The 14,701-nt window shown below is 37.0% G+C and overlaps 1 protein-coding gene across 3 annotated transcripts in view; it reads left to right on the top strand.

Moving 5' to 3' along the window:
* The window catches only part of TMEM144 (transmembrane protein 144), a 70,139-nt gene extending 58,334 nt beyond the window's left edge, over positions 1-11,805 (top strand). For 2 of the 3 annotated variants that reach the window (XM_017859695.1, XM_017859696.1), the window contains exons 11-12: positions 623-676; positions 8,728-9,084. In XM_017859695.1, coding sequence (XP_017715184.1) covers positions 623-676; positions 8,728-8,871 — 198 coding nt within the window. In that variant the 3' untranslated portion in view covers positions 8,872-9,084. Of the gene's footprint in view, positions 1-622; positions 677-8,727; positions 9,085-9,959 lie in introns of those variants that run through there. The other variant, XM_017859697.1, reaches the window with a different exon arrangement.
* Positions 11,806-14,701: the final 2,896 nt, after the last annotated feature.

Genomic DNA, 14,701 nt, shown 5'->3' with positions numbered 1-14,701 from the left:
TTATTTCATTCTTTTCTTTGTCTCCTGCCCAGAAACCCCTGTTGTTTTTCCTTACATGTTTATTTTAATCTTCCCATAAACCTTTTTTTAGCATTCGTTGGTATTTAGTGCTAGCCAGACTTGCTCTGCAGTAATATCAGTTAAAAATTTTTTTAAAGCACGAGCTACTTCCACATGTACATTATTTGTTAGGCCAAAAATAATATGCCAAAATTTCTTCAGTTACGAGATTATCTCATGCCAAAGAAAGTTAGAAGCTTGTGCACACTTTTTCTTATTAATCCCATTTCTAGTATCCTAAGGAACTAGGTCAATGGAAAAAATAAGCTATGTGTTTATAAAAATAATTTATGTCAAACATATTAAAGTATTATGTGGCACAAAATATTATAATATCATCAAAATAATAAAAATGAAGACCATGAAGAAAAGAAAACGAAAAAAAAGTCTTCATTTTTTTACTTAGTATCACCTAATGTGTAGCTTAGTGTGGAATTAGGGTTGATATTATGGGTAGATTCCCCTGAAAACATTTTTATATTGTCTTTAACTTACTATATTTATATAGAATCTAGTCATAGGTAAATATCCAATTTAATTAAAGTTTATATTTTTATTTAAGGGTCCAGGATTTATAGCTGCAATGTGGGGCGTCTTCATGTTTAAGGAAATAAAGGTATGTACAAGAAAGGGCAGACTTAGAAAATGGGAATGGGGTAGGCCAGGTGCGGTGGCTCACGCCTGTAATCCCGCCACTTTGGGAGGCCAAGGCAGGTGGATCATGAGGTTAGGAGTTCAAGACCAGCCTGGCCAAGATGGTGAAATCCTGTCTCTACTAAAAATACAAAAAATTAGCCAGGTGCGGTGGTGTGTGCCTGTAATCCCAGCTACTTGGGAGGCTGAGGCAGGAGAATCACTTGAACCCAGGAGGCGGAGGTTGCAGTGAGCCAAGATCACACCACTGCACTCCAGTCTGGGCAACAGAGCAAGAGTCCATCTCAAAAAAGAAAAGAAAATGGGAATGCATCCAGGTGAGTAAAGTATTTAATATTATGTTTGCATTATTTTCTGAAAACTGCCTGTGGTGCCTAGGTCCAGGGCAGACAACCCATGAATGGATTTGACAGATAAAACGTTCAGAATGTGATAATGCCTAATTAGGAAAGAAAATACTAGAGCTATGATAATTATAGTGTAACATCATGTCTCTCTCCACTCCATCTCTAATGGAAAAATGCTGTCGTTGACTTAAATTTCCCTGAAGTGATTTTAAATAATCCAATGAAATATGAGAGTGGGAAATTTGTTTAAAATACAGTAGATAAACAAGATGAAAATTTTTTTTTACCCTAAAGGTTAAAGTATCTCCTGAGGTAAATCGTCCTTGGGAATAGATGTTTATATTGGTTCCTACTCTCCCAAAGGCCTCCATGTCAAACCAGCAATTTTGTAAGAAAACAGCATGGTAACAGGCGGCTATTGCCATTTCCTTTTCAAATGTAAATGATGGGAATTTAAAATTGCATTCATCAAATAGTTCTAGTAAGAGAGAGAGAGAGAGAGAGAGAGAGTGTGTGTGTGTGTGTGTGTGTGTGTTTTCTTTAAAAATCACTTGGCCGAGCATGGTGGCATGCATCTATAGTCCCAACTTCTCAGGAGGCTGAGGCAGCAGCATCACTTGAGCCCAGGAGTGTGAGGCCAGTCTGGGCAATAACAACAACAACAACAACAAAAGGTATAGTCTCAGGAGTCCAAATAGGTTCAAATCCTGGCTGTGTCACATACTAGCTGTGTGACCTTGGCCAAGTTTCTTAACCTCTCTGTGCATATAGTCCTTATCTGAAAATGGGGATAACCAATCAAGAGAGCTGTGAGAATATGAGTAAAGTGCTAAGAACACTACCAAGAACACAATAAATGCTCAGTTAATTTTGGGGGTAAGGGTCATATAACCTAGCCCAAACTGTCGATAGAAAAATAAAACAGGTTAGGAGCAGTGGCTCACACCTGTAATCCCAGCACTTGTGGGAGGATTGCTTGAGCCCAGGAGTTTGAGACCAGCCTAGGCAACATAGCGAAACCCCTATCTCTACATAAATGATTTAAAAATTAGCCAGGTGTGATGGTGAACACTTGTAGTCACAGCCACTCAGGAGGCTAAGGAGGGAGGATTGCTTGGGTTCAGGAGGTCAAGGCTGCAGCAAGCCATGATCATGCCACTACACTGCAATCTGGACAGCTGAGTGAAACCCTGTCTCTTCAAAAAAGAAAAAGAAAGAAATAATAAGAAAACACAAAATCAGAGAACTTCTCCCCTTCTAGCCAGGCATGGTGGCATCTACCTGTAGTCCAACTATGTAGGAGGATCAGTTGAGCCTAGGAGTTCAAATCCAGCCTGGGCAACATAATGAGACCCTGTCTTTTCTAAGAATTTTATTAAAGACAGTATTGATCCAAAGACCTCTCCCCCTGTCAAGGCATCATAGACTTGTCTTAATATGCAGTTGTAGTAGCAAATAATTCCTGGTTCTAACGAGATTAATGTTGCTAATCTCTAAGAACCATAAAGTGAACATACTTCTACCTGATCTTTAAAATGATTATTCAATTTTAGATTTAAAACATCATTTCATTGTAAATGAAATATTTTGATTTAATCCATTTTTTTGATAATGCAAGTAATGTTCACAGATTTAAAAAATAATAAATTTGTTTCAAAAATATGTGGACTGTGATCACAATTTTTATTTTTTTAAATACCCAAGAACAACTTGAAACATTTATAAACCTGTAAGTTACTTTCGTGAACATTTCTCATTTATTGTAGTTGGAGTTCTGTTCTACAAAAAGTAACTCTGTGCGAAAAACATGTTGTAAATCTCTCTGCATATATTTCATCTACCTCACAAAAAATGATTTATTTACGTTAAAGAATTGGTTATTATCTCATGTAAGATGCTGAAGCCTTAGAAAATCATAAATTAGTGATCATAGTTTATTAGTAATTATAGGTATAAAGAAGTACAAATTTTATAAGTCTGTAATATAAGTACAGACTTATATTAAAGCATTTGAAAATTATTTTGGTCATGACTACAATAACAATACTGAATTGAAAATCCTGTTAACTACATATAAGAACCCTGTTCAAAGAGAGAATCCCTAACCAAAAGTCTAGTACTCATTCTTTAGAGTCCTTTATTTAAAGGTGTACTGAAAACAGTGAGGAATGTTTTGTTTTGTTTTGGTCAAGACATCTTTAAAGAGACACCTCAGATCAAGTAGGAAAGTAATTTTTAAGATTAATATACTATGACCCAATAGGGTTTAATTCAGGAATGCAAGGATCGTTCATAATATGTAAATTAATTAATCTCATTTACTCTACCATATCAAATATGAAAAGGATGTGATAATACTATACTAACCTCTTAATAAGCTAGAAATAAAGGGAAGTTTTAGTGGTACAGTATGTCTATCAAAACAAAATAGCAATTATATACCTGAGTTTCACGAAACATAAGAGTTCTCTGTATATTGGAAGTCAAGGATTTCTCCATACTATTATACAATATTTTCTGTAGATCTAGCTAGTTTGGAAACACATGAATAAGAAATGAAATGAATAAATATAAGAAAAGAAATGAGAAGATTATCATTTGCAGATTACATTTTTTAAAAATGTAAGCATTGTGATTTCAATTTATTGGTGACAAAATTAAAATTAAAATAAAATTTTAAAGAATCAACTGAAAATTTAAGATCCAATAAGATCATTTAGTAAGGCTTGAGGCCCAAAATGAATTGCCTTCCAATATATCACCAAAACCAGTTAAAAGAGGAAAATAAATGCTATTAATAGTAACCATAAAAAATACATAAATCTAATTAAAGAATTAACAAGTAGTGTGCCAGATTTTTAAAATACTGTATTTTACTTTGCTACAAACATTTACTAGAGGACATAGAAGATCAGAAAAAAATATGGGAGACTCGCCACATTTCTGATGGAACACCTTACTGTTACAATTAGGCAGTTCTCTCCAATTACCTTCAGTATAATTCCTGTAAAATCCCAGTGAAGCTCTGTCTAGACTTTTTAGAGTAGGTTCTAAAGTTTGGCTAATTATTTATGTAAAAATAGGCAAAAAAAAAAAAAAAAAGCACGACAGCACATGTACCATATTTCTGAAATGTGCAATTTACATTAGCTAGGCCAGTTTTCTTATAAAATAAGGATTTCTAAACCTAAGAAAATGACTGTTTGCTCTTTTCTATTTTAAAAAATGACTAAGATAAGATTACAAGTATTAAAAGAAGAGAGAGGGCCAAGATGAAAGCAAAGAGTTAAAAAAAAAAAAACCTGGGACCAGGCATGGTGACTTATGCCTGTAGTTCCAACACTTTTGGGAGGCCGAGGTGGCCAGATCACTTGAGCTCAGGATTTCAAGACCAACCTGAGCGATATGGCAAAACCCTGTCTCTACAAAAATACAAAAATTAACCTGCTGTGGTCGTGTGTGCCTCTAGTCCCAGCTGTTTGGGAGGCTGAGATGGGAAGATGGCTTGAACCTGGGAAGTGGAGATTGCACTGAGCCAAGATTGCACCCTGGCCTGGGCGACAGGGCTAGACTCTGTCTCAAAATAACTAACTAACTAACTAACTAAATAAATAAATAAATAAACAAAAAATCTTATATGTCGTCTACAAACAAAATTTAAAGGATGTCTAGTGGTACTTAACATTCACTGCAGACACCTAATTGCCTCTTGACAGCTGATTTAAAGAAAAATTTTAAATACTTACATGCCAATCAGTTTAGAAAAGCATCATCAACTAAACACTAAATCTCATAGGAATAATTTTAAAGTATTTTGTAGAAACAAGACAAAACCCCCTAAACTCTAGAGAAGAAAACAAAAGCAAACCTGTTATCTGCAGGACTTACAGGTGCTGTCAGTTATATATCTGAAAGCAGTCCTTGAAGATGCATATTTAAGAATCTATAACCTACAGCTGCGAGGAATAAAGCTGAGCGCCAAGCACCTTTTGTGTGAAGAACTTTAATGATTCCATTTAGTTTTAATGCCATCAGTGCTTCAGTTGAATGTTTTCATACTTCTGATACTCTTTTTTGTTGTTTCTTTGTTGGTTTGTTTGTTTTTTTTTTTGAGACGGAGTCTCACTCTGTTGCCCAGGCTGGAGTGGAGTGACGCAATCTCGGCTCACTGCAACCTTCACCTCTTGGGTTCAAGCAATTCTCTTGCCTCAGCCTCCCGAGTAGCTGGGATTACAGGTGCCCACGACCACACCCAGCTAATTTTTATAATTTTAGTAGAGATGGGGTTTCACAGTGTTGGCTGCACCCGGCCCTGATATTCTTTTATATCTGATATCCATTACTCATTGGGAAATTCATTTTAGATTCATCTTTAAGCTAGATATAAATTATATTTTTACCAACACACTTTAGTCAGTATGTCTACAGTAATGCCAACACAGGCAGTTATTACCACAAGAATGTATAGGTCAATAAGCTACTCCTCAGTGAAGAATGAGATAATCTATTATCTTAGTAGCTACTTCAGAAATCCAAGTTGAAAAGCTTTCTGCTTTGGGAAGAATGTTAGCGTGCTCTTTCCAAGAGTTAACATCCACCTTTGATGAAGGAAAAGCATTGCTGTGGCCCAACTACAATCAGTCTTTTTCTCAAGGAGACTGGACAGTTTGGGCAGAATCTTAACATTGAAGGGGAAAAAAATTTTTCATTCCCTAAGAACATTATTCTTCTGTCTGCATAGGTAATAAAATAGCACTTAGCAATGTATTCATGTAATTAGATTGTAGAGTGCTTGTAATTGAAGACCCATTTTTTTAAATTTAAGTAATTGCATCAATTTCAAATTCACAAAGTATATTTGGAAATCACCTTAGTGTGTTTATTATTTGAACAAATATTTATGGAATACGTATTCTGCATTAGTACCAGGATCTAGGTGAGAATTGCAGTCTTAAAAACTAGGAAAAAAAAGGTGCTGGGAAATCCAAAGCCTACTGCCAGGTGTGTGTGTGTGTGTGTGTGTGTCTGTGTGTGTCTGTGTGTCTGTCTGTGTCTGTGTGTGTGTTTAAATAAGCTGTTCTGCACTTGGCAAGGTTTTAGGGTACTTCTTGTAGAATTTGGGATTTGAGTGGCTTCTGTTAGTGCTAAGGGTCACACTGAATCAAACAATTCAACTGGCCCCAACCTAACTTACGAAGACCTATCTCTGGTCATCAAACAAAGGCAAATTAATCTACTCTGATTCTTTAAGTTGAAGAAAGGGAATATATATATATGTATACACACACACACACACACATATATATGTATAAAATATTATTTAGTAACATAATTATTTAATTTTGTTAATTAATACATAACATATATGTATGTTACATATTAGTTAGCATTAATCTTACGAACCAATAATACAAGAGAACTTTTCTTGACAGTTTTCACATTCCCTCCATCCTGGAGTTTGTTTCTGTTCTGTTCAGATTTATTATACAAATTTACCTCTGATCTCTGCATTCTTCCCGTAAACTAGAAACAAGACCTTTAAGGAAGTGTGAGGGAAGTAGACAAAATGAAACCAGACAAAAGTCCATTCTTTGAAGTGAGAATTTCATTGTGGAGCCAGGAGAGTCATGTGTTCCTATTGTCAATCTGTCTATCCTGCCCCAACCCTGTTTCCTGTGGGAGCCCACTCAGAACTTCCCTTTCTGGGTTTCCCTCAAAGCTGATCTGGCTGCAAGGCAGCAAAGACAGAACCACCCCCCACCCTCTAAGCCCTTGCATCTATGCAGGGGGAAATGAGTCTCCCTAAGCCTACACTTTGCATGGCCTGGCTGTAGGAACCCAAGTTTTGGTGCATGTTCTTCACTGAGTCCTTGAGTGAGCATTAGGAGAGATACTCATGAATCCAGATTAGCCCTGAGGATTAGCCTCTAACAGAGCCCAGGGTCCTGCTTTTATGAACCCACTCCCCGCAACAAGTCAGTCAACTCTTGCCCCAAAGACACAGCATTCTATTCCCACTACCTTTCCTGAAGTTTCGCCCAAATTTGGGTAGTGTGAGGCTGTTAACCTGTCGGACCCCAGTGGCCAGAATTTTCACCAGAGAGGGAGGCCACTAGCGCTATTCCTTGCAGATTTGAAGCAGGCAGGATGCCAACTGATGCCTAGAGTTGCCTCCTCTCCATTCCTTTTTACTTTTTCCAGAACCCTTATGTGTCTTCTACAATGACTTACCCATAAACCATTGTTATTTTTCCTTCTTAAAAGGATCTAATAGTATTATTAAATAGTATTATTAAATTAGATTTTCTGATTGTCATCTTAGATATATTTAAAATTAGAGAGGTGTTAGTCTTGTTTTACCTTGTAATGTTCAAACCTTCCCTTAGAATACTGGAGTCTTCTGCCTTGGATTCAGACTCTCCTGATGACCCATGCTTGGGACCCTTAGACCAGGCAGCCAGAGATTGCCATGCCCTCAATGGCAGAGCCAGTACCCTTAATCAGCAGGAAGTAGAGGCAGAAGACTGACTTCCTCCCACATCAAGCCTTAAGGATAAGGGATGGAAATCTTTAAGTGGGTGGGGGAATGAGACAGAAATAATACAGGGTGGTCACAGATTAGGAAAATTCCAGGCACCCTGAAAAACAGGGTGTGGATCAAGCTGGCTAAGACCAACTGAGCCCAACATGGTGCTGGATTTGCCCTAGGTTTCACCTAGGACCTCATTATACACTCATTAACATACAAATCACACACTCATTAACATACAAATCACACACCCACTAGCACCATGACAATTCCGGGAACACCCATATTTGGTGTAAAAATTAGTGACACCACAGTTCCGAGAAATTGTTACCTTTATCCAGGAATCTTCATGAATATTCCACCCGTCGGTTAAAGAAATCATGAAAATAGGAACCATAACCCTCTTGTATGATTCTCTCTTGAGTATGTCCATGTTCCCCTTTCTCAAGTATGTACTTTTCACTNCACCCTGAAAACAGGGTGTGGATCAAGCTGGCTAAGACCAACTGAGCCCAACATGGTGCTGGATTTGCCCTAGGTTTCACCTAGGACCTCATTATACACTCATTAACATACAAATCACACACTCATTAACATACAAATCACACACCCACTAGCACCATGACAATTCCGGGAACACCCATATTTGGTGTAAAATTAGTGACACCACAGTTCCGAGAAATTGTTACCTTTATCCAGGAATCTTCATGAATATTCCACCCGTCGGTTAAAGAAATCATGAAAATAGGAACCATAACCCTCTTGTATGATTCTCTCTTGAGTATGTCCATGTTCCCCTTTCTCAAGTATGTACTTTTCACTTTGCAACAAGTCTCTGTACTTTCACTAAAAAAATAAATAAATAAATTGGACTCTTTAAACATAAAGAAGGATATAGATAAAATGGCAGTCATTCAGAGGGGAGCAGCCAGGGGAGTAAGGAAGCTTGAAACCATTCCATATGAAAAATTGTCAAAGAGCTAAAATATTGACCAGGAAAAGAGATGCCTCCAGGGATGTACAAGAGTTATTTTTCAATGATTGAGGATTTATCTTGTGGGAGAGATATTAAAATCGATCTATCTGTACTCCTAGTGATGGAACTTATAGGAAATGAAATATTTCTACTTAACACAGGAAGGTATTTCTTTGTTAATTCAAAGATGGGCTGGGCAACACAGGGAAGTGGTTCCCATCTTTAAGAACAGTGACCCTATACATAACTGGGCAAGTCCAACTAAGTCATTCTTCACACCCTCTCTGTTTCTTCCTCACCCTTGAGATCCATCTCCACCTCTCCATCTGCCCTTCATCATCTTTTCCCTGGAAGACTACAGTCACCTCCTAATTGGTCTCCTTGCAGCCATTCTGGCCCCTCCAATCTGTCTGCCATCCTGCAGAAAAGTGTGAGCTTTACACAGTGAAAGTCTGAAATTTTAACACAGCCAGCTGCCTGTTTTTTTAATGTCTTCCTCTTTGTTTGGAAAAAGCAGGACCCAAATTTGAGAGGCAGCGGTGGGCAGATCACTTGAGGTCAGGAGTTCAATACCAGCCTGGCCAACATGGTAAAACCCTGCCTCTACTAAAAATACAAAAATTTGCTGGGCATGGTGGTACATGCCTGTAATCCCAGCTACTTGGGAGGCTGAGACAGGAGAATCACCTGAACCCAGGAGGCGGAGGTTGCAATGAGCCAAGATCGTGCCACTGAACTCCAGCCTGGGCAATGGAGCGAGACTCTGTCTCAAAAAAAAAAGGACCCAAAGGACCCAAAGCACAACAAGTGCTCAGGTCCATGGTCTTCCAACCTCATCTTGCTCCACTTAACTTTCATTGCTCCAGTCACACTGACCTCCCTTCAGTCCCTGGGAACTATTTTGCTTTTTCTTACAACAGGACTGTGCACATAAAATTCCTTCTACCTGGAATCTCTACTTGCTGCCTTATTCCCCTGGCCAATTCAAGAACTTGTAGTTAGAAGCTCCACTTCCCATCCTCCAAACCAGCATCATTAAGATTCTTGCAACGCACTCTCAAACAACCATGGTGGTTTGCTTTATTATTAACACCCCTCTCACATAATAACATTCTTTTCTGTGATTACTTCCTGTCTGCCATATTATATGATTGGCTGCATAAAGGTACATGCTGAAGCTTAGTGGGTACCCACATTTATTTACCGAATGGGTGAATTCATAAGGCTCTGCAGGATTTTGTAAGAATCTGATTACTTGGAAGGGGTAGCAAAAAAGCACACAGGTGGCTAGAGCAGATGGTGAGTCAGGTCCCTAGCAATCTTGAGAGTCTGTCCATTTTGTATAGTTGATTCAGGCTTTATTCATCACTGTTACTCTTTTTTTCTTATTCAGGGTCTACAAAACTACCTATTAATGATTCTTGCATTTTGCATCATCTTGACTGGAGCCTTATGCACTGCTTTTTCCAAAATCTAACAATGACAAGACCAGCAGATGGCAGCAGTGGTTAAGCGAATCTGTCTATGGGACAGCAGAGAGATTATGCTGAGAGAAGAGTGCATTTTCATACAGCAAATGGATCTCAGCCACTGTTGGAGTGGGTAAATGATTTTTTTCCCCAAAAATGTGAGAATGAATGAAGACTGAGTTTCATTCAAGTATAAAAATGGAAATTTCTTCTGATGAACTGTTTATGAAGGTAGTACTTTACTGGGTGACTAAAATGTCTACATTATTATAGCATTACATGTGAGGATGTTCATTTTACCACAATATGTATCTCGTGTTGCATAATCTAGAACACAGTATAGAGTCCATATGCAAAGAAGTTACAGTCTAAATTTCTCACCTATTATCCCAGTGAAGTGAGGCAGAAATATCTTGGGCAAGGAGGGAGAGCCTTACCTTCTGATAGAATTAGATTCCATAGATATTTGGATCCTTTGTTTCATAAAGTAAATGCATAGTTGGTAACTAAATGTTAAAAAGGCCATTTTATTATTTTTACCCAAAACTTACATTTATTTCAAGTTAATATTTCCCAATTCTACATCATCTACCCATTTTAGCTCATAATGCTTTTGATTATCGCCAGATAAAATCCATTCTCAGAGAACAAAAATTTTTCATCATTGAGAATATGTGCATAACATAATACATACACACACAAGTATATGCACGTACATAAATACACACAGATATGTTGCTAAAATGAGATTCTAGGTTGTTAGTAACAGTTTAAAGGAACCAACCACTCTTTTGAATGTACAATTATTTTTTTTCTGAAATACACTTTTCTAAAACCCTCTTAACTGGAGGTTTTCCTGTTTTCTTCTTGTTTTAACTGGTGGTTTCCAGTAGGCAAAATAAAACGACAGGCATGCTAGTATTCTTTGTTTGTTTGTTTGTTTTTTAAGAAAACTGCAATTAAGCCAGACAGGGTGGCACACGCCTATAATCCCAGCTATTGGGGAGGCTGAAGCAGGAGGGTCACTTAGCCCAAGAGTGCAAATCTGCCAGCCTGGGCAACATAGCAAGGTCCCATCTCTGAAAAATAAATTTAATTTAAATTTGTAAGAAAAAAGAAAACTGAAACAGAACTGCTAGTACAATGTTTGCTGCAATTATTTCCAAAACTTTGAAATAACATAACCCCTATTCAAATGTAAATTTTACCCATTCCCACCTGATAGTGCTGTTTATTACTTTGCTATGCAGGAGAAACAAAACAGCATTCTATTTGTGTGTATACCCTGCAGTCAATGTGCATGGGTTAAATCCCACCTCTGCTTCATTTCATTTGTGTGACTTTGGACAAGTTCCTAAGCCCTCTGTGTCAGGCCCCTCATTTACAAAATCCAGTTTATGATGGCATCTACCTCACATGGTTATTGTGTTGTTAAAGTTAGTTAAAATCTGTAAAGTACGTTGATGAGTATCTGATACTTCCAAACACTATGTAATTGTTAGCTTTTATTATGTGTTGTTTGAAGGGGGGGAAATGTTTTCGTAGATTGTAGAATACCACTTAAGAGCAACTGAGCTCACCACCTTCCCATCCAAACAATTATTACTCCTCTAAATGAATACTACTTAAAAGCGATGGAGCTTATGTTTGTTTATTGAATTGCTAATACAAATAAATATTTGATTATAACTTCTTATGCTCATTTCAATTTTAACGTGAAATGTCATTAAATTATGCTGATAAACTGAATAAATTGTGATACAAAAGCTATTGTTCTCATTTAAATATATTTTAGAATTTTACATCGGATAACTTTTATTTATTCTTTAGTTGGGATTTCCAATTCATATGCAAACTTATAAATGTGAAGTAAAGCAGTTGCAGAAGAAAATGAAAAATCAATCATATTACCTGTATATAGTTTCTGGTACCAGACAAGCTTTTTCAAAATGGTACCAAAAAAGCCACTTATTATTTAGAGGTTAGTCTAAATGAGCAATTGTTTGCTAACCTTACGAAGTGAATGCCTAACTCCCTTGAGGTTTTAGGTTTTATTTTTCCTAATCTAGTATGGCTAAATTCTAGTGTTTATTTTACCTTTTTCTGGCATGGCTTTCTGTCAAATGGCAACCCCATCTGTACTAAACAGATCCTGCCATCTTGTGTACAGAGATGGCACTACATTCGGTAGAAGTAGCAGCCAAAAAGGCTGGTATCAGATTATGGGAATTTTCTACCATAGGAACAGAAAATCCTAATAAATTTTAAAGGATTAATAGTACAGCATCTCCCTGAGCTACCAAATCTCTTTTTATTCCTATTATACTGATTTATTTATATTCAGAATTACTACTAGACTTATGTCTCAATATTGATAGAGCTAAAAAACACATTGATCGCAAAAAGGTAAGTTGTAGAACCATGTGCATAGCATGATAACATTTAGGTAAATTTTTAGTAACCAAAGTAATAAATATTTTCTATAAATACATATTTATTTTTTTAAAAAAGGAATTTAGCTATTAATAGTCTACTGTTGACCAGAAACCTTACCTGTAACATAAACAGCATGTTTTGTATGTTATATGTATTATATACTATATTTTTACAGTAGAGTAATCTAGAGAAAAGGAAATATTGTTAAGAAAATTATAGGGAATAAAAAGTACATTTACAGTACTGTACTATATTTTTTGGTACTGTAAGTTTGCATCATCTGATTACAAGAAGAATCTTCTGAAATATTGGGCAAAGCCATCTGTAGACCACAAGCAATTCAACTTTTTCTAATAATATCATGACTTTTCTCTGCTTCTTGGGAGCACTTCCAGCATCACTAGTCGAGCTCTGTATGGGTCCCATGGTGTTATCCAAGGTTTACAAGGTTTATTTTTATTACAATAAAAATGATGAAAAATATACAAGAACTGAAAGAGATCATAATCACCAGAGCAATTGACCGGAGAGACGGTCGGCTCACCTGAAGATGATTAGCATCACATGGTGCTTTAAGTGGATAGTCGCAACACTAGAGCTCACCACGATAGCAACAGGAGATTTTATAATAGATTTATGTAAATTTTATGGTAGTAAATGATAAAATAGACTAGTGTATATATATATATGTGTGTGTGTGTATATATACATATAATGTTATATTTATATTATATAATGTATTCATCACATACACAAAGAGAAGGGTTTACCTCACTTGGCAAAAGGGACTTGCATGTGTCAATAAGGACCTTGAGATGGGAAGACCCTGGATTATCCAGGTGGTCACAGTGTAATCTCAAGGGTCCTTGAAAGTGGAAGAGAAGAATCAGATATGATGATGGAAGCGGAGGTCAGAGTGATGTCATATGAGAAGGACTAAACCCATGCATTGCTGACTTTCAAGATGAGGGAAGGGACCACAGGCTGAGAAATGTGGGCAGCTTCTGGAAGCTGGAAAAGACAAGGAAACAGACTCACCCGTGCAGCCTCCAGAAAGGCACAGCCTTGCCAGTCCCTTGGTGTTAGCCCACGTCAGACTCCTAACCTACAGAACTATAAGAAACAAAATTTGTGTTGTTTTAAGCCACTAAATTTGTGATAATTTGTTACACTAGCAATGGAAATAGAGTTACATGACTTTTTTAATAACAATTTTCAATGTAAATGTAATATTTTTACATCTTATAGAAACTTAGAAAGTTTCAAACTCCACATATCACTTATCTATCTCATACCTACCCCTCTTTTTCCTCTTCTTTGGGCACGTTAGAAGGAATACAACTTTTGTTCTGGATTTCTACAAAGAAACAAACTTGGTGTTTCTCATATTATTCCCACTCTTAGAGTCTTAGAAGGTTTCAAATTTGCAAACAGAGATGCATTGGATATGATAATGAGATTACTGATCTGAGAGCCAAAAAAATTCGATGATCCTCCTGTCCTTGGTAGGTAACATCACTTTGTGAGGTATTGTAACTTCCTCATAGTTGTAAAATGGTTGTTTTCAACTAAAGGATTCTAAATTTATGCAAACATAAAACGTTGTTACTATGGACACATCCTAGTGGTATAATTTAATAGTATCCCAAGTTGCTTCAAGGTTCACCTTATATATTTGTATCCCACTCCTGAAGTACATAATGGGATGGGACCCACCAAACATTGATTAGAGTCACCCCTTTGCAAACTGATAAGGTAGTCTGGCACTCTCTTTTTTGAAATCCTAAGTGTGGGCTTAGCTTACTTTCATTTATTCAGTAAATACTCATTGTACTTATTTTGCAAAAATGTTATTTTGGCTACCTAAATCAGTGAAGGAAAACTACAAAGGTAAATCAGAAATGTACTGTGAGATCAAGAAGCCTGTAGCTCTGAGGAGAGACAAACGTGTTTAAAATAACAAGAGTGTGAAGTGGAGAAATGGGCTAGTATTGTAGGAGATAGACAAGAGGAGGAGGAGCTTAATCAAGGAAATGACATCATAAGCTGAATGTAGGCTCCTTTTGAGGGGTAGCGTAGAGCACTGTCTCTGTAGTTCTCTCTCTATCCCCCATGCCTCACACATGGTTGACATTTCATGAATATTAAATGATTAGAGTAGAAAATCCTGACTGATTTTGTCACATACTTGCAGCATGGCTAAAAATAAGGCACTGCAATTTCTTGAGGC

Source organism: Rhinopithecus bieti, unplaced genomic scaffold, assembly GCF_001698545.2.
Source record: "Rhinopithecus bieti isolate Rb0 unplaced genomic scaffold, ASM169854v2 scaffold_50922, whole genome shotgun sequence".
Classification (NCBI taxonomy): domain Eukaryota; kingdom Metazoa; phylum Chordata; class Mammalia; order Primates; family Cercopithecidae; genus Rhinopithecus; species Rhinopithecus bieti.
Note: the sequence above shows the minus strand (reverse complement) of the source record. Positions and strands in the feature narration are given on the sequence as shown.